The sequence below is a fragment of the Gnatocerus cornutus genome, chromosome 1 (genome assembly GCF_029298725.1).
Source record: "Gnatocerus cornutus isolate USDA-ARS CGAHR chromosome 1, icGnaCorn1.1, whole genome shotgun sequence".
NCBI classification, from domain to species: domain Eukaryota; kingdom Metazoa; phylum Arthropoda; class Insecta; order Coleoptera; family Tenebrionidae; genus Gnatocerus; species Gnatocerus cornutus.
In genome coordinates this window covers 36304918-36324952 of record NC_142233.1, presented here as the reverse complement: position 1 = coordinate 36324952, position 20035 = coordinate 36304918, and the positions used below count along the sequence as shown (strand labels likewise).

The window sequence follows — 20035 nt, the reverse complement described above, 5'->3', positions numbered from 1 at the left end:
TTTAGCCTTACAATCACCTTCCATTAATTTCATTCTTTGAACATCAAAAATAATAAAATTACGGGGTGTACGACTTTGTCACAATCCTTAAAGTTAAAGGGGGTAATTAATTTTAAGAGATGATTTTGAAGGATGATTTTTGAGGGTAGTTTAAGAGGATAATTTTAAAAGATAATTTTTGAACGTAGTTTTAGAGAATGATTTTCAGAGATGATTTTTGAAGATAGTTTTAGAAAGATGATTTTAGGGGATGATTTAAAAAAATGTTTAAAAAAAATATTTTATAAGGTACGAAATTAAATAGATAGTAGAAATTTTTGATTTCTGATTTGATTTTTGGCACGATAATTTACAGATTTAGTGGAGTTAATAAACGATCTAAGAATAGCAATCTGCCCAAGTTTGACAGCCGCAGTACTTTAAATTGTCGGAGTTACGAATTTTATAGAAACTTATTTTGAAATTTTTTAGTTTAGCTCTGAAATAAACTCCAAATTAAATTTATTTTAAGTTATTCCTACTATTTAGACAGATAAATTTAAAATGTAACAATACAAGTTCAAGGCCAAAAAGTGTTTTTCCTTGTTTTTTGTCTAGTTTCGAGTATTTATGTCAGTTATGTAAGAATTTTGATAACCTTTGATGGCGATAATCTTTATCAAACGGTCAATAAAACAAAAGATTTTCCCTCGTTAGTTTGAAAACAGTCGCCACTAAAAATGGTTCGTTCATTCTAAAACTCGCTTCTCTTATTCATGTTCTCTCATTTCAGATTCGCCTTGTTGTCTTTTTAATTCTTCTCCAAGTTATCTTCTGCAAAAATGATCCATTTTACGTTGAATCAGTTAGTGTCGAACCAAACAAATCCGTTACATTACCACCAAACGCAGGAAACGACGTCGTTTTCCGTACCATCAAAGGAACTTTATCTTCAGCCTCTTTGGCACAGTTGAGCGTCACCAGATTAGAGTTGAGGGTGTCCAACGCGGACCAACTAGAACCTGGAGCTGTTTGTTCACCACCGCCACTAAAATCCCTCCATCTTTCTCTGGGAAGACCGACGATAACAGTGACGAAAGACATGCTGAAGAACTGCGAAAAACTAGAAACGTTACATGTCGGAGGATTTTATTACAGGCGCCCCCACATTGCAATGGATGCACTTTCTCATTTGCACCACTTAAGAGATCTCACTCTTTCCGAACTGAATCTCCCTGTCGTCACGAAGGAATATTTCAGAAATTTATCTTCGTTGGAAAGTTTGACTTTGGAGGAATGTCTCATTGAAGAAGTCGACAGCGACGCTTTTAACACGACGAATTTGAAGAACTTGAAGATTAAAACGGCGATTGATTTGAGGGGAAGTTATAACATTTTTTCCGAAATTCCATTAAAAGTGCAAAACTTCACTTTTGATAGTCGCGTTGATAGTTTAACCACATCAAAATTAGATGTCACTGAACTCTATTTTCGCATCTACCCCCTTTTGGAAGCCATTGAACCCGGTGCTGCATGTCCCACGTCTTCAGTAAGAAAGTTAACACTTTATTTTGGTGCATCAAAATCGATCAATTTCACCAAAGAGACTCTGCAAAATTGTGAGAACTTGGAGGATCTGAGGCTAAGAGCAGACAATTTTCATCCCAGTCAAATCGAAACGGACACCTTTCAAAATTTAGCTAAATTGAAGAATTTTTCTTCAGAGAACGTGAAAATGAGACACGTCACAAAAGACACGTTTAAAAACTCGCTCTTGTTGGAAAACTTGAGATTGTGCAATGGCGACATTATCGAAATTGACAGTGACGCTTTCAATCATTTGCAACACTTGAAGACTGTCGAAATTTGTCTTCATTCGGACGAAAACAACCTTGAAAATACCAAAAAACTGTTCACAAATACACTAAAAGCAGACAAACTTACCTTCAAGGAGTTGAGTGGAAAGTTGAGCCCACCGCAATTCAAAGACGTCAAAGAACTTTCTCTTGATTTCGTAAACTTGAAAGAGACTGAATCGGGAGTTTGTTCATTGCCGACGCTCAAGAATTTCACCCTTAAATTCATCCCTGGTGATAATTTTACGTTGGGGAAAGACGCGTTCAATTGCGAGAACTTAGAAGAATTCTCCTTAACAGCCGCTGGCGTGCACCCATCCGACGTGCCAGATGAAGCCTTCCAACACTTGTCACATCTGAAGATTCTTTCCTTGACTTGGATCAATTTTAACCCTTTGAGAAGAGAATATTTCAAGAATCTTCAGTCGCTAGAAAAATTAGTTTTGAACAAGTGTTTCGTTGACGAAATTCAAAGTTATGCTTTCGATGACTTGATAAACTTGAAAGTTCTAAAAATTGGCATCTATCATGGATTAAAACAACTTCCTGTGAAGTTGTTCACAAAAAACGTAAAACTAGAAACCCTCGAGCTCCCGAACTTAATTGAAGAACTAAACTGGGAGATGTTTAAAGGACTGCCGCATTTGACTTCGTTGGTTGTAAGTTCAGAACGCATAAGCTCATTCAACGCTGAGAAAGTTGCACTAAATATCCCAAATTTAAGGCGTTTTGAAAACAAGAAGGATTTTGACTTCTTCGCTGATGATGCATATACTCGTTTTAAGGGAGAGCTGAAGAAGTTAAATGTTACAATTATTTCACGGTTTCAATAAATGGAACGGCACGTTTTTTGTACTTATTGACTCGTTCATGCAATTTTCACGTGACACAGTAAATGAAACGAAAACAGTTATTTAGTGTTCTCAAGTTTATTTAAAATTGAAAAAATGACATGCAGAATCCGAAAAATCCAAACACAATAAAATTCCAAAAAAATTTGGAACTTTTCTAAAAATTCCAAACGATTCCGTGAAGTTTCCTAAAGAGCTTTTCCAACTTTTTAAAAATCGTATTTTTTTGCTCTATATTTTGGTAATTTGATTATAAATTTTACAATTTTTGTATTTCCAAACAGAACCAAAAATTTTCAATTTTGTAACTCTGATAATTTAAGTGCTATAGCTGTCAAATTTTGGCAAACTGCCATATTTAAGCCTTTTATTAACTCCACAAAACCGCTTAATTATTTATCAAAAATTTCAAATTTTAGAAATTTTTATTTTTGTACTGAACAAACATTTTTTACTGAAATTTGTAATTTTGTTGTAATTTTGACTATTTTACTGTTATTACTGTCATATGGCTATATTTGCGTTGTTCATTATTTTCTCTAAATAGCCATGTTATTATAGAGTCAAAATACAAAATTTAGAAAATTTTATTTTCAAGTTAAACTCAAAATTTAGACTTTTCCAAACAATGCTGAACTTTCGACCATTTTTACGTTATATCTACATATAAAGTTTTGTTGACTTTTTACTGGCTGTAATATCAACGTTTATGCGATTTTTAAATCATTTTTCTAGTCCTGATACAACAAAAGTGAAGTATTTTTTTCTTAAATATCGAAAAAAAACTACATAAAGCATCTTTGAATAATTTGAACAATTTAAAGATTTTTTGTATTTAAAAAATGTATGAAAAATTAGACAATATAAAAACATCTATTAATCTATAAAAAATAGGAAAACTCGGAATGAGGACATAAAAAAATATTAATTTTCAGAGATCATAGTAAATCTAATTGAAGGAATCTGAAAAGTACAAAGAAAATAAAAAATTCTAAAATTTGTATTGTCGCCTCTAGTACGTAACTATTTAATGGCGTTAATAAACGATCCAAAATTATCAAACTGTCCAATTTAAACAGTTATAACACTAAAATTGTCAAATTAACTAATTAAAAAAAAAATTGGAAACTTTTGGTGAAAAAAAAAAGTTATTTTTTGCTCCATAATTTAACCATTCGGTGGATTTAATAGACAATTCGAAAATAGCAACCTGTCCAAATTTGACAGCCATAGCTCTAAAATTGTTAAAGTTACGAAAATTTTTGGTTTAGCTTGAAAATAAAATATTTATTAATATAATTTATCCTTTTGGTGGAGCACTAAAATTTTTAAAGTTACGAATTTTAAAAAGAAATTTTGGTTTGACTACGGAGTTTAATGAAACGTGACGGAATTTTTAATTCCGCTTAAAAACAAATTTTTTTAAAATTTGAAATTTTGGCTCTACAGGGTCTGGCAACACTTGTGTCCATCTCCAAAATCGTCTTAAATTTTAAAGAGAAAATTTTGAAAATTTGCATACGCTCACAGTTGACAAAGCTCTAGAAGCTGACGTAAAAATTTGTTTTTTATCACTGATAGTTTTGGCGTCGCGACGCCTTAAAAATGTAATTGTTAGGTAATTGTGAGGGTTTGTGATATCAACCCCTAATTTAATTTTTTTTCAATATAAATATGTTAAAAATATCTGAGTTATTATTTTAGATTCAATGCACATTGTCTTCAAAATTTGAGGAAAAAATGCTGTTTTATCAAGTTAGTTTCCAATTTTATTATGTCAAAATTGGGAACTACGTTTACACCCATCTGTCAACATCTTGTGTCACAAATGATATCTATTCTTTGGCTCGCTTTAGATTGTAACAAAAGTCTTACTTGGTGAAATTGTCACTTTGTCGATGTTAATTAACGATTTCTGGTGTCCATAAAGTGCAACATGCCCGTGGTAATCAAAATTAACCTTTATAAAAGTGAGTGAAGTGACTTGTGAAATTTTGGTGTAAACGTAGATTGCCGCTGCACTGTCATAATTTTGAAAACTAACTTGATAAAGCAACGTTTTTTTCGCAAATTTTAAACACAATTGGCATTAGATTTAAAATAAAAACTCAGATATTTGTACCACAATTATGTTGAAATAAAATTGAATTCGCGTATATTTCCACAAAAACTCAAAAATCGCTAAAAATTATGCTTCTTAGGCGTCGCGACGCCAACCAAACCGTGATAAAAAAACAAATTTTTGCGTCAGCTTCTAGAGCTTTGTCAACTATGAGCGCATGCAAATTTTCAAAATTTTATCTATAGAATTAAAGACGATTTTGGGAGTGGACACAAGTGTTGCCGGACCCTGTATAAATTTGACACTTAGGAGACAAAATAAACAACTCAATTGTGATAATTTGCCGAAGTTTGACAGCTACAGCACTAAATTTGCCTGAATTATAAAATTTTAATAAAAAAAATTAAATATTTTTTCGTTTAACTCAAATTTTTGTTTTAAATTTTGTAATTTTCCCTCAATAATTTAGAAATTTGGTGAAGTTAAGAAACAACTCAAATTTGGCAATTTGCCCAAATCGGACAGCGACAGCACTAAAATTATTATTTGAGTATAAAAAAATTTTGCAAATACAGAAAAAAATTTGCAATTCTCACCACTCGTTCTAAAATTCTGTGATTTAATACACTCATTAGACGCTTCTTAAGTAAAAAGTCTACAAAACTTAAAGAGGTGTCGTGAAAATAGTTAAAATTTCAGAATTGTATTGTAACTTTTGAGTTTTACTTAAAAATGAAAATTTCTAAAATTTGTATTTTTGACTCTACAGCTTAACTATTTAGTAAAAATAATAAATAACTAAAATATAGCAATATGTCTACATTCGACACCAAATACACTAAAATTGTCATAGTTACAACAAAATTATAAATTTCAGAAAAAAATTGATTCTTTGTTCAGCTCCAAAATAAAATCTTCTAAAATTTGTAATTTTTGATCTATAATTAAGCGGATTTGTAGAGTTAATAAACGGCTTTAATATGGTAATTTTCCCAAATTTGACAATTATGGCACTAAAATTGTGAGAGTCACAAATTTTAGCATAAAAAGTAGAACATTTTTGGTTCTGCTTGAAAATGGAATCGATGATTCTAAAAATTTTAGTTTTTGAAAAAAAATTAAAAATCATCTCTTCTTGCCTTTTTTTCAATTTTAAAAAACTTGACAACACTGAATAACTGTCTTTGTTTCATTTATTGTGTCAGGGCTAGGAAAATAATTCAAAAATTGCATTAATAGATACAAAAAATGTGGCGTGGAACAAAAGTGTTCATTTATTGAAACTGCGTTACAATTGTAACATTTAACTTCTTCAGTTTTTCCTTAAAACGATTATATGCATCATTACCAATGAAATTAATATCCTTGTCGATCTGAAAATATCTCAAATTTGGTATATTTTGTCCAATTTTCTCAGCATTGAATGAGCTCAGACGTTCTAAACTCACAACCAACGACGTCAAATGAGGCAGTCCTTTAAACATCTCCCAGTTTAGATCTTCAGTTAAGTTAGGAAGCTCGAGAGTTTCTAGATTTAGGTTATTCTTAAACAAGTTCACAGGAAGTTGATCTAAATCACGATTGTTGTCAATTTTTAGAACTTTCAGGTTTATTAAGTCATCGAATGCATCACTCTGGACGTCGCTAATGTAACACGCGCCGAAAACTAATTTTTCTAGCGACTGAAGATTCTTGAAATATTCTCTTTTCAAGGGGATAAAATTCAGCCCACTCAAGGAAAGAACCTTCAGATGTGACAAGTGTTGAAAAGCTTCTTCAGGCACGTAGGTTGGATACAAACTAGCGGCTGTTAAGATGAGTTCTTCTAAGTTCTCGCAATTGAACGAGTCGTTCCTCAACTTAAAATTATCACTTGGAGTGAATTTAAGGGAGAAGTTCTTGAGCGTCAGCGAAGAACAAACTCCCGATTCGATCTCTTTCAAACTTACGAAATCAAGAGAAAGTTCTTTGATTTCTTTGAATTGCGGTTGGCTCAACTTTCCACTCAACTCCTTGAAGGTGAGTTTGTCTGCTTTTAGCGTATTTGTGAACAGTTTTTGGGCATTCTCAAGGTTGTCATAGTCCCAATGAAGACAAATTTCGACAGTCTTTAGATGTTGCAAATGATTGAACGCGTCACTGTCAACTTCGTAAACGTGTCCATTGCACAATCTCAAGTTTTCCAACAAGAGCGAATTCTTTAACGTGTTTTTGGTGACGTGTCTAATTTTCACGTTCTCCAAAGAAAAGTTCTTTAAGTTGGCTAAATTCTGGAAGGTGTCCACTGCGGCTTCACTGAGATGAGAATGATCCGCTTTTATCCACAGATCCTCCACGTTCCCACAATTTTGCAGAGTCTCTTTGGTGAATTGAATCGAATTTATTGAGCTAAATTCAAGTGTTACCTTTCTTACTGAAGACGTGGGACATATAGCACCCGCTTCAATGGCATCCAACTGGTAGTGGACGTCAAATCGAATTTCTGTGACATCCAATTTCGATTTAGTTAGACTACCATTACGAATCTTAAAGGTGAATTTTTGCACTTTTAAGGAAGTTTCGGAAAAAATGTTCAAACTTTGAGAATCACTGATCATGTGTACATTCTTCAAATTTGTCAAACCACTGAAGGCATCTCTTTCTACTTCTTCAACAAGACAGTCATACAAAGTCAAACTTTCCAACGAAGATAAATTTCTGAAATATTCCTGAGTGACGTTGTGAAGATTCAGAAAGTAGAGACTAAGATCTCTCAAGTTGTGCAAAGGAGTAAGTGCATCTATTGCAATGGATTGGTACCTAAAATGATAATTTACTCCGATGCTTAACGTTTCGAGTTTTTCGCAGTTTTTCAGCATGGCTTTTGTCACTGTTAAAGATCTGCTTCTGACGACAAAATCAAGGGATTTTAGAGAGGGTGGTGAACACGCAGCTCCTGGTTCCAGTTCATCAGCGTTGGATACCTTCAACTCTAATCTGGTGACGTTCAACTGTGCCAAAGAGTCTGGAGTTAAAGTGCCATTGATCTTGTCGAAAACGACGAAGGTTCCTGCGTCTGGTGGTAATATGACAGGTTTGTCTTTTTCGGGAGTAATAATCGCAACGTAAAATGGAGAATAATTGCAAGTGATGCCAAGAAGGAAGATCGAGAAGACAACTAGGCGATTCTAAAATGAAAAAACATGAAGAAAAAGCGGAGTTTTTGTAAGAAACGAACCATTTTCAGTGGAGATTGGCTTCTAACTGACGAGCAAAAATTTTCTCTTCGTCTTTTTATCAAGAATATCGTCGTCAAAGGTTATCAAAATAATTGATAATAATTGATATTGACGAGCGGAAATGTTATGTTTTGTCTTTTGATAAAGAGTTTCGTCATAAAAAAAAAACAAAATTCAAAGAGTTGGAGAGTCTGCAGGAATTTGAGGCGAGTATCAAGCGCCTTGTTTTGCTCGCCTACCCTTCGGCTCCGGCGAATTTTGTAGAGCAACTGGCTGTGGATACGTTCCTCCAAGGTATTCGGGATCCAGAAGTACAAAGAATCGTCCGGCTGGGCAATTATAACTCTGCAAAAGAAGCTTTGGTGCGCGCTCTAGAGGTGGAAGCCGTTTTCAAGAATTCTTTGAACGTTCCCGTCTACCGACAAATTTGAGCTGCTGGTATTGAAGAAGAGGAGGCAACGCCTACCGCCTTCGTCACAAAAACCGAGCTGAACGACATTCTCAAAGAGATCAGGGAATTACGGATGGCACAGAAGCAGCGAACTAGCCAGACTTGCTATCGTTGCGGAAAACCAGGCCATTTTAAACGTGACTGTAGGGTTGTTCTTAGGAACGACCAGAACGGTCCCCAGTCACGTCCTCAGCAGTCGGAAAACTAAAGCCCAGCAGTGTCAAGGGGCACACACTGGCTGGGGAGAATACAAGCCCCAAAGTTATTTCCGTGATGCATTTGAAGAGGAATTTTGAGAGTTTGATAATTGAAGGAAGTGGAATGGGAGAAAAGTGAAGATGACGGTCGACACCGGAGCCATGGTTTCCCTTGTGAGAAAGGACATGTTGGACAACAGCACATCTCTGGAAACAACGAGTGCTATTTTGAAAACAGTCACGGGAGATGTCGCCACAGTAAGTGCCGAAGCAGAGGTCACGGTCCAGTTGGGAGGTATGAAGTTTCGGCATCGGGTGCTGGTGGCAGGAATCGAGGATGAGATGATCCTGGGAATGGATGTTATTGGACGACATTAGATTTCCTTTAATCACAATGAGAAGATCCTCAAGATTGTAACTGAAAGCTTCGTGTTATCAACCCCAAAAGCAAAAGAAGATGGATTAAAAGCGTTCGCCTGTGCAACTACTTGTGTGGATTGGAACAGCGAGAAAGTGATAAGCGTGTGTTTAGAAAATAGCTTTGAGAGCTGCGTTGGAATGATTGAACCGACTAGAGACATAACAAAACCAATTCTTGTTGGAAAGACACTAGTGAAAGTGACGAAAGAAATACCGTGTGCGGGTGCGAATATCAACCCTACTCCTGTCACGACCAAGAAGGGCGATCTACTTGCTGTGTGTGTTCCGATCTCCAGAATAAGTGACGCACAGCCATCAAAGGAAAACGTGAAGGCCGTAAAAAAGTTGAAGCTGGAGATTGACACGAGTGATCTTGCTAAAGAAGAGGCTCTTAAAGCACAGGCTTTCATCAAGAAGAATAAGGACGTGTTCGCCGTTGAGAATGAGCCATTAGGAAGAACGAACATCGTTCAACACAGAATCAATACGGGCGACCATCAACCCATCAGACAGGCACCGAGAAGGTTACCATGGGCAAAGCAAGAGCAGACAGAACAGTTGGTAAAGTCCATGCAAGAAGAAGGGATTATTGAAGAATCCAACAGCCCCTGGTCTTCGCCGGTTGTACTCGTAACCAAGAAAGACGGTAGTACAAGATTTTGTGTGAATTACCGAAAGCTCAACGATGTTACCAAGAAAGGCAGTTTTCCATTACCCCGGATTGACGACACTCTCACGACTCTGTCAGGGTCGACGTGGTTCTCAACCTTAGACCTAAAGAGTGGATATTGGCAAGTAGGACTTCATCCCGAAGACAAGGAGAAGACAGCGTTTTCTACGGGAAGTGGCCTGTACCACTTTACGGTTATGTCTTTTGGGCTTTGCAACGCACCCGCTACATTCGAAAGACTAATGGAATGTGTGTTGCGTGGATTGACGTGGAAAACTTGTCTGGTTTATTTAGACGACGTGATGGTCACGGGTAAAAACTTCGATGAACACCTTCAAGAAGTGGTAGACCGGTTTAGAGGTGCTAATTTGAAGCTTAATCCGAAAAAGTGCCATCTATTTCGGAAGAAAGTGAAGTTTCTGGGGCATACGGTGTCATCTGAAGGAATCAAGACCTGCGAAGATAAGATTCAGGCGATCAAAGAGTGGGCCAGACCTAAGGACAAGCATGATGTGAGAAGTTTCATAGGACTTTGCACGTACTATCGGCGGTTTGTCGAAGGTTTCGCCAACATTGCTGCACCTCTGCACAAACTAACGGAAGCAAAAGCATCATTCAACTGGACATCAGACTGCGAAAGCAGTTTCAAGCGACTGAAGTTAGCTTTGTGCACAAGCCCGATTTTGAGCTACCCCAAGACTCATGGAAAGTTCGTCTTGGACACAGATGCCAGCAACATCGGCATTGGAGTAGTGTTATCGCAGGTGCAGGATGGAGAAGAGAGAGTGATCGAGTATTACAGCAAAGTGTTGAGAAAGCAAGAAAAGAACTACTGCGCTACAAGGAAGGAAATGTTGGCCGTTGTAAAATCTGTAAAACATTTCCACAAATACTTGTTTGGCCACGAATTCTTGATAAGAACTGATCATGCCGCCCTCACGTGGTTACTACAGATGAAGGACGCCGAAGGGCAAGTTGCTAGGTGGATTGAGCGGCTACAGCAATGCCACTTCAAAATCAAACATCGACCAGGAAAGCAACACAGTAATGCTGACCCTCTTTCTAGAAGACCTTGCAAGCATTGCAAGCAGTGCGCGAAGATCGAAGGGCCATTACCGATAAACAGGATGGTTATCGGTTGTGATGATGACTGGACTACGGAGGATCTTTGGAAAGATCAACAAGCAGACCAGGAAATTAGGCCACTGCTAGAGTGGAAGGAAGCGGAAAATGGAAGGCCGCATTGGGAAGATGTCTCGGAAAAGAGAGAAAAGAGGGTTGAAGGCGATGTGGGCGCAGTAGAAAATGTAGTAGAAAATGGGGTACTGAAAAGGGCTTGGGAAAGCGCAGACGGGAAGAAAGTAACCTCCCAGTTACTAGTGTCCAAGAATAGAGTCTCCCAAGTACTCAAAGAGGTCCATGACGGAACATCAGGCGCTCACTTCGGAGTGAACAAAACATTAAGTAAGATTAGGCAGCGTTAATTACTGGGTTGACTGCCGGGAAGATGTTGAACGAAGGTGAAGGAGATGAACAGTTTCTGGGGCGAGCAAGGGACCTCGGACGCGAACTAAAGGTGGCATGAAACAATACAACGTGGGAGCTCCGTTCGAAAGAATTGCTCTAGATGTGGCCGGGCCATTTCCGAAGACTGATGACGGCAACAAGTACATCTTGGTTGTGCATATGCCCTTCCCAACCAAGAAGCCACAACAGTAGCTCGAGTCCTGGTGGATAATGTCTTCAGCAGGTTTGGAGTTCCCTTCGAAATGCATTCCGATCAAGGAAGGAATTTTGAGTCTGGCGTTTTTCAAGAGATGTGTAAGCTGCTGGGAATTAGAAAGACTCCAACTACACCTTTGCACCCGCAATCTGACGGCATGGTCGAGAGGTTCAATCAGACGATGGAGGAACATCTGTCTAAGGTAGTGGAAGAGCACCAGAGGGATTGGGATCGTCAACTGTCCTTGTTTATGATGGCCTATAGAGCTGCCATTCATGAGACTACGGGGGAAACACCAACTGTCAAAGTTACAAATTTTAGAAGAAAATTTTGTGAATTTTTGGTTCAATTTAAAAATAAAAAAATCTAAAATTAGTATTTTTTGCTCTAAAATTTAACCATTTGGTCGTATTAATAAACGACTCAAAAATAGCAAACAGTCCAAATTTGACTGACATAGAACTAAAATTGTCAGAGTTACGACTACGAATTTTAAAAAGAAATTTTGAAATTTCTATTTATTTGTCCATTTATTCCAACCACTATTAATTACATTACATTACACTTGAATTGTAAAGCTCATAATCAAAAGTAACTTTAGCATTTAACTTCTCCTTTAGCTTTTCCTTAAAACGAGTATATGCATCGTTACTAGCGAACCCAAAATTGCCATGCACTAAACTCCTTAAACTTGAAATATTTTCTAGAATTTTCTCAGCATTGAGTGAACTCACACGGTCTAACCTTAAACCCAACGTCGTCAAATGTGGCAGTCCTTTAAACATTTCCCAATTTATATCCTCAGTTAATTTAGGGAGCTCGAGAGTTTCTAGTTTTACGTTTTTTGAAAACAAATTCACAGGAAGATTCAAAATACGATCGGTGCTGCTAATTTTTAGAACTTTCAGGTTTACCAAGTCATCGAAAGCATCACTTTGGAATTCGTTAATAAAACACTTGTTCAAAACTAATTTTTCTAGGGACTGAAGATTCTTGAAGTATTCTCTTTTCAAGGGTTTGAAATTGAGGCTACTCAAGAAGAGAACCTTCAGATGTGACAAGTGTTGAAAAGCGTCTTCTGGCACGTCGCTTCGATTGAAATCATTGCCTAATAAGGTGAGTTCTTCTAAGTTCTCGCATTTGAACGCGTCTTTACCAAACGTGAAGTTGTCTCCTGGGTTAAACAGAATAACGAATTTCTTGAGCGTCGGCGATGAACAAACTCTTGCTTCAATCTCTTCTAATTTTGCAAAATGAAGAGAAAGTTCTTTAACGTCTTTGCATTGCGGTAAGCTCAACTTTCCACTCAACCCAAAGAAGAGAAGTTTATCTGCTTTTATCGTATTTGTGAAGAGTTGTTGGAAATTTTCAGAGTCGCCATAGTCCGAATGAAGACAAATTGCGACAGTCTTCAGATGATGCAAATGATCGAAAGCATCACTGTCAACTTCATTAATGTAGCCATTGCACAATGCCAAGTTTTCCATCAAGAGCGAATTTTTGAACGTGTCTTTTGTGACGTGTTTAATTTTTACGCCCTCCAAAGAAAAGTTTTTCAAGTTAGCTAGATTCTGGAAGGTGTCCGCTTCGGTTTCACTGAGATGGGAAAAACCGGTTGTTATCGACAAATCCTCCAAGTTCTCACAATTTTGTAGAGTCTCTTTGGTGAAGTTTATCGAATTTGATGTACCAAAATAAAGTGATAACTTTCTTACTGAAGACGTGGGACATAGAGCACCCGCTTCAATGCCATCCAACTCTGGGAAAATGTAAAAACGAAGTTCACTGACATCCAATTTTGATTTAGTTAAACTACCATTACGACTCTCAAAAGTGAATTTTTGCACTTTTAATGGAATTTCGGAAAAAATGTTAAAACTTTGATGAGAATCACTCGATATTTGTACATCTTTCAAATTCGTCAAATCACTAAAGGCGTCTCTATCGACTTCTTCAATACCACAGTCCTTCAAAGTTAAAGTTTCCAAGGAAGACAAATTTCTAAAATATTCCTTCGTCGCGTTGTGGAGATTCAGATACGAGAGACTTAGATCTCTTAAGTTGTGCAAATTAGTAAATGCATCACTTGCTATGTGGTGGTGTCTGTAATTATAATTTCCTCCGACAATTAACGTTTCCAGTTTATCGCAGTTCTTCAGCATGTCTTTCGTCACTTTTATGGGGGCTTTCCCCAGCTCAAGTTCGAGGGATTTTAGGGAGGGTGATGAACACACAGCTCCAGATTCCAGTTGATTGGCGTTGGATAGCTTGAACTCTAATCTGGTGACGCTCAACTGTGCCAAAGAGTCTGAAGTTAAAGTTCCGTTGATATTTCGGAAAACGACGTCGGTTCCTGCGTTTGGTGGTAATGTGACAGGTTTGTCTTTTTCGGGAGTCACAGTTTCAACGTAAAATGGGAGTTGTAGGCAAGAGATGTCATGGAGGAGGATCGAGAAGAAGACCAAGCGAATCTGAAATGAAAGAATATGAATAAAAAAAAATATTTTAGTAATAAACGAACCATTTTCAGTGGAGATTGGCTTGGAACTGACGGGCGAAAATCAGCTGTTCGTCTCTTAATAAAGAATATCGTCGTCAAAGGTTATCAAAATGTATACATAATTGATATAAATACTTCCAATAATTAAGAAAAAAATATCAAAAACACTTTTAGCCTTGAATTTTTATTTATAAATCTTAAATTTATCTTTGATGGTTTTCAGATAATTAAAAACTGTTCTATAAATAAGGCTCAAAGAATGTTTAAAGTTTACGTTTAAAGATTATCTAAAAAATTAATAAAAAAGAAATTTTCTAAAAATTTCGAAATGGAGAAACAGATTTTCAATTTTCACAATGCACACCTACCTGTATTGGAACTTTAGAAAAGCATTCAATACTACCAACATTAAGTAGCAAAATTTTACAGTTTGGACATTAAAACTGCGAAAGATAGATACGAAATTTAATAAGACGTGAGGAAATTTTTGTTTTCACAAAAAAAAATTCAAAAATTTATGGGTTTGGTGAAACTAATAAACGGCTCAAATAAAGTAATTTGCCCAAATTTGACAGTCATTGCACTAAAACTGTCAGAGTTGTAAACTTTAGAAAAAAAGAATAAACATTTTTAGTTTAGCTTGGAAATAAAAATTGTTTAATTTGTATTTTTAGCTCTATAAATTAACCATTTAGTGGAGGTAATAAGCGACTCAAAAATAGCAATCTCCTCTATTTTAGCAGATCTAACATTAAAATTGTCGGAGTTACGAATTTTAGTAAGGAATATTGACAATAATTGTGCATACTAAAATTTCTAAAATTTGTATTTCTTGCTCGATAATTCCCAGGTTTAGGGGTATTAATAAACAATCTAAAACTAGCAATCTGTCCAAATTTGACACCCGTAGCATTAAAACTGTCAAGACAATGAGTTTTAGAAGAAAATTTTGTAAAATTTTGGTTGTTTAGAAATAAAAAAATTCGAAAATTAGTATTTTTGCTCTAGAATCTAACCATTGAGTGGAATTAATAAACGGCTCAAATATGGTAATGTGCCCAAATTTGACAGTTCTTCCACTAAAATTACAAGAGTTACAAATTTTAGAAGATTTTCGTTTAGCTCGGAAATAAAAAATTCTAAAATTTGTATTTTCGGCTTTCTAATTCGACCATTTTGTAGATTTAATAAACTAATAAAAAGTTGTAATCTCACCAAATTTCGCAACTAAAACACTAAAATTGTCGATGTTTCGAATTTAAAATTAAAAAAAAAATTTTAGACATTTTTTTTGTTTAGCTTGAAAATTAAAAATGTAAAATTTGTATTTTTACCTCCATAATTATTCCCAGATTTTGGGGAATTAATAAAAGACCCAGCAATAGTAATCTGTCTGTCAGTCATTTGACTGACAGAACTAAAACTAACAGGCCTAAAAATTTTAAAAGAAAATTTTGGAAATTTTTGCTTCAAAATAAAAATTTGTAAAATTCGTAATTTTTAATCTAATAATTTAACCATTTGGTGGAGTTCATAAATGATTTAAAAATAGCAATTTGCCCAAATTTGTTAGCCATAACACTAAAATTGCCAAAGCAAAGTACGAATTTTACAAAGAAATTTTGAAATTTTTTTATTTAACTTCTTGTTATCTTCACATTTTGTAATTTCGCACATCAGAAAGTGTAAAGTAATAACGCCGCCAAATCTCACGGTTTAAGTATTAAACTTGCCAATATGAAATTTTCTTTAAAAGTCTGGAAATTTTTAGATCGTTCCAAACAAAAAATTCAAAAACTTCGATTCTTATTGTAAAATTTGTAATTTAGTCTAAAGGAGTAGCGCCGACAAATTGTACAATTTTAGAATCAAAACCCATTTGAATGTTTTTATATTTTCCTTTAGAATACATTCCAGATCTACTTTGACTTCAAAATTTTTTTATTCTTCTTTATATCTTTTCGAGTTTTTTTTTATTTTTTATAAATTTTATAGACTCTCTTTATAGTGTCCAGTTTTTCTTACATTCTTCAAACTTTTGGTCCAGCTTAAAAATAAAAATTTAAAAAATTACAATTTGTGGCTTTTAGTGGAGTTAATAAACGTCTCAAATTTGTATTTTTTGAGATAATTTATCGAATTGGTCAAATTATTAAACATGTTAAATATGCCAATTTGCCAAATTTTGACAGATATGGTCAGAACTACAAATTTTATTAAAAAATGTTGAAAATTTTTGGTTGAAGATAAAAAGTTGATGATAAAAAAAATTTAAATTTGTATTTTTTATTTATAATTTATCGGTTTGGTAAAACTAATAAGCAGTTTAAATAAAGTAATTTCCCTAAATTTGACAGCAACATTGTTAAAGTTACGAATTTTTGTATGAAATGTTGGAAATTTTTGGTACCTTTACAAATGAAAAATTCTAAAATTTGAATGTTTTGAACGGTAATTGTACGGTTTGGTGGAATTAATGAACAGCTCAAACATAATAATTTGCCTAAATTTGACATTTATAGCACTAAAATTGTCAAAGTTAAAAATTTTATTGTAAACTATTAGAGAGATTTTCGGTCCAGTTTGGAAATAAAAAATTCTAAAATTAGTATTTCTTGATTTCTTGCTCTATAAAATTCACAGATTTGGGGGAGGTAATAAAGGATCTAAAAGTACCAACTTGCCCAGACTTGACAACTATAGCACTAAAATTTTGCGACTTTTAGAATTAAAAAAAAAAGAAAAACTTTGGTTTGACTACGGAACTAGAATGTGGTAGAATTTTTATTTCAGTTTAAAAATAAAAATTTCTAAAATCAGTATTTTCGGCTCTATAAACTAGATGTTTAGTGGAGTCAATAAACAGCTCAAATATGGCAATCTGCCAAAATTTGACAGATATAGCATTAGCATTGTTAGAGTTACAAAATTTAGTAGAAACAAAATGATTTTTTTAAAGTGTCCAATTTATTCTACCTGTAGGGTCTAGGAAAATCAAAATTTAAAACCGTTCCATGGAACAAAAGTGTCCATTTATCCCAACCACCATTACATTACAATTTAAAGCGAAAGGTCCCAGTCATAACCAATCGTAACATTTATCTTCTTCTTCAGCTCTTCCGTAAAACGAATATATGCATCCTCCCTGAGAGAAGTCCCATCAATATTAAAACTCTTCAAATTCGGAATATTTCTTGCAATTTCTTCAGCATCGAACGAACTGATGGGATTCAAATGTACATCCAACATCGTCAAACATGGCAGTCCTTTAAACTCATCCCAATTTACATCTTCAATTCTATTCCTCGAGAGACTAAGCTTCTTCAATTTCACGTTTTTCGCAAACAAATTATTAGGAAATTGTTTCAAATCAAAAGTTCTTGAAATCTGGAGAACCTTCAAGTTCACCAAGTCTTCAAACGCATCAGAGTCGATTCTGTTTATGAAACACCCATTCATAACTAATTTTTCTAATGAGTGAAGATTCTTGAAGTATTCTCTTTTCAAGGAGACAAAATTCAGCCAAGTCAAGGAAAGAACTTTCAGATGTGGCAACTGCTGAAAAGCTTCTTCTGGTAAGTTGTTTCGGTAGAAACCAGGAGATGTTAAAGAGAGTTCTTCTAAATTCTCGCAATTGAACGAATCTTTCTTCAACGTGAAGTTGTCACCGGCGTTGAATCGAAGAGAGAATTTTTTGAGCGTCGGCATCGAACAAACTCCTGGTTCAATTTCCAGCAATTCGCCGAAGTCAAGAGAAAGTTCTTTGACTTCTTTGAATTTTGGTACGCTTAACGTACCTACCAATTGCTTGAAGGTTAGTTTGTCTGCTTTTACTGTATTTCTCAACAGTTTCTGAGTACTCTCAGGACTGACAGAGTCCCATTGAAGACCAATTTCAACACTCTTCAGGTGTTGCAAATGGTTGAAAGCGTCACTGTCAACTTCGCTAACTTCGCCATTGTCCAATCTCAAGTTTTCCAACAGAAGAGAATTCTTGAACGTGTCTTTGGTGACGTGTCCAATTTTCACGTTCTCCGAAGAAAAGTTCTTCAAGTTAGCCAAGTTCTGGAAGGTGTCAGCATCGGTTTCAGCAAGTTGGTAAAAGTCTGCTCGTATCCACAACTCCTCCACGTTCTCACAATTTTGAAGAGTTTCTTTGGTAAATTTGATCCGATTTGATGAGCTAAACTGAAGTGTTAACTTTCTTACTGAAGACGTGGGACATGCAGCACCTGTTTCGATGCCCTCCAAGTGGTCGTAGAAGTAAAAACGAAGTTCTGTGACATCCAGTTTTGATCTGGTTAGACTCCCATTGCGAATCTCAAAAGTGAAGTTTTGCAATTTCAATGGAATTTCGGAAAAAATGTTAAACCCTTGAGGAGAATCAGTTTTTATAATTAGATGCTTCAAATTTCTCAAATCACTGAGGGCATCCTTGTCGACGTTTTCAACAAAGTTCTTCAAAGTCAAAGTTTCCAACGAAGACAAATTTCTAAAATACTCCTTCGTGGCGTTTTGGAGATTCAGATAGGAGAGGCTCAGATCTCTTAAGTTGTGCAAATGATGAAGTGCATCAATGGCAATGTCGTTCTCTCTGCGATAATTTCCTCTGACGCTTAACTTCACCAATTTCTCACAGTTCTTCAACATTTCTTTCGTCACAGTTATCGGCGCGCCTTCCTGATAGAGACCGAGAAATTCAAGAGATGGTGGTGAACACACAGCTCCAGGTTCCAGTTGGTTGGAGTTGGACACCATCAACTCTAATTTGGTAACGCTCAACTGTGCCAAAGAGTCTGAAGTTAAAGTCCCATTGATACCACCAAAATAGACGTGAGTTCCTGCATTTGGTGGTAATGTGACAGATCTGCTCTTTTCGGTAGTAACAATTTCGATGTAAAATGGACGATCTTCAGAATAGATGCCACAGAGGAGTGTCGAGAAGACGACCAGAGCAATGGAATTTTGTAATAAACGAAGCATTTTAAACAGAGACTGGTTTGAAACTAACGAGAGAAAGTGTTATATTTTGTCTTTTGATAAAGACTATCGCCATCAAAGGTTATCAAAAGTCGTTTATAATTGATTTCAAAATAAAAAGTCAAAACAAGGAAAAAACGTAAAAGAAAGGACAAACATAAATACTTTTTGCCTTGCACTTGATCTAACGGATTTTATGCAGTTTAGATTGCAATTTCAATTGCACTAGAGCAGTGGAAAGTTATTTCGAAAGTTTAATTTCCTTTTGATTCTAAATGCGAAGCAGTTTTAGGTTCATCCAAAAAATGAAAATTCCTAAAATCAGTAGTTTTGGTGCTATACTTTTGCAACTTTGCACAGTAATTGAGTGGGTCCGAATTAATACTCTCCTCAAGATTGATTGTTGTGGCATTAAAATTATCAAAGTTACAATCCATAATACATTTTTTTCGCAGATTTCAATTGGTCCAAAAAATCTATTTTTTTAAATCAGTTGTTTCTATTCGATAATTTTGAAATTTGGCACAGTTAGCAAGTAGATTCAAATTAATAATCTCTTCAAATTATATTGTTGTGGCATTAAAATTCTCAATGTTACAACCTTCAATAAAAATTTTTCGCCCTTGGTTTTCGATTCGTCCAAAAAATAATTATTTTTCAAATTAGTTCTTTTTGTTTAATAATTTAGCAAGTAAACCTAAATTAGTAATCTGCTCAACTTTGATTGCTGTGGCATTAAAATTATCAAAGTTACAACACATAATAAAAAAATTTTGCCATCCAAAAAATTAACATTTCTAAAATCAGTCCGTCTTGTTCTATAATTTTGAAATTTGCCATAGTTAATAAGTAAGTCCAAATTTCTCAAATTCGATTGGTGAAGTGTTATAAAAAATTCGTAATTACATTTTCTTTAAATGGTTCAGAATTTGTAAATATTTTCCTGGTTCATTAGAAAGCTTTTGGAATTTCATCAAAATCATCTTTCTAGATTTCAAAAATTTTCTATTTTTTTTTTATTCCGTGTAAAAATTTAAATTCACAATCTGTACATATAGAGAATCTAGACCAGAATAGATGTAAAATTTTAGATACAAATTTTATCTAGAAAAGTTTAAACTTTATTTT

At 35.0% G+C, this 20035-nt stretch overlaps 4 protein-coding genes across 4 annotated transcripts; 1 reads left to right on the top strand and 3 right to left on the bottom strand.

Annotated features, from left to right (window-relative positions):
- The first annotated feature begins 710 nt into the window (after nucleotides 1–710).
- Nucleotides 711–2683, top strand: LOC148182200 (uncharacterized). Its single transcript, XM_088047228.1, has 2 exons — nucleotides 711–722; nucleotides 773–2683. Exons 1-2 carry the CDS (start codon nucleotides 720–722, stop codon nucleotides 2666–2668), a joined length of 1899 nt encoding a protein of 632 aa, XP_087903354.1. The 5' UTR covers nucleotides 711–719; the 3' UTR covers nucleotides 2669–2683.
- A 3339-nt stretch (nucleotides 2684–6022) lies between these two features.
- On the bottom strand, nucleotides 6023–8465 carry LOC148182199 (uncharacterized). The gene is made up of 2 exons (XM_088029256.1): nucleotides 8433–8465; nucleotides 6023–7915 (listed from the first exon to the last, which is right to left on the bottom strand). Exons 1-2 carry the CDS (start codon nucleotides 8463–8465, stop codon nucleotides 6023–6025), a joined length of 1926 nt encoding a protein of 641 aa, XP_087885382.1.
- A 3473-nt stretch (nucleotides 8466–11938) lies between these two features.
- Nucleotides 11939–13982, bottom strand: LOC148182198 (uncharacterized). The gene is made up of 2 exons (XM_088043826.1): nucleotides 13949–13982; nucleotides 11939–13898 (listed from the first exon to the last, which is right to left on the bottom strand). The coding sequence occupies exons 1-2, from the start codon at nucleotides 13949–13951 to the stop codon at nucleotides 11982–11984; spliced, it is 1920 nt and encodes a 639-aa protein (XP_087899952.1). The 5' UTR covers nucleotides 13952–13982; the 3' UTR covers nucleotides 11939–11981.
- Nucleotides 13983–16395: 2413 nt separating this feature from the next.
- LOC148182197 (toll-like receptor 4) lies at nucleotides 16396–18944 on the bottom strand. Its single transcript, XM_088041093.1, has one exon. It carries the CDS (start codon nucleotides 18908–18910, stop codon nucleotides 16988–16990), a length of 1923 nt encoding a protein of 640 aa, XP_087897219.1. The 5' UTR covers nucleotides 18911–18944; the 3' UTR covers nucleotides 16396–16987.
- Nucleotides 18945–20035: the final 1091 nt, after the last annotated feature.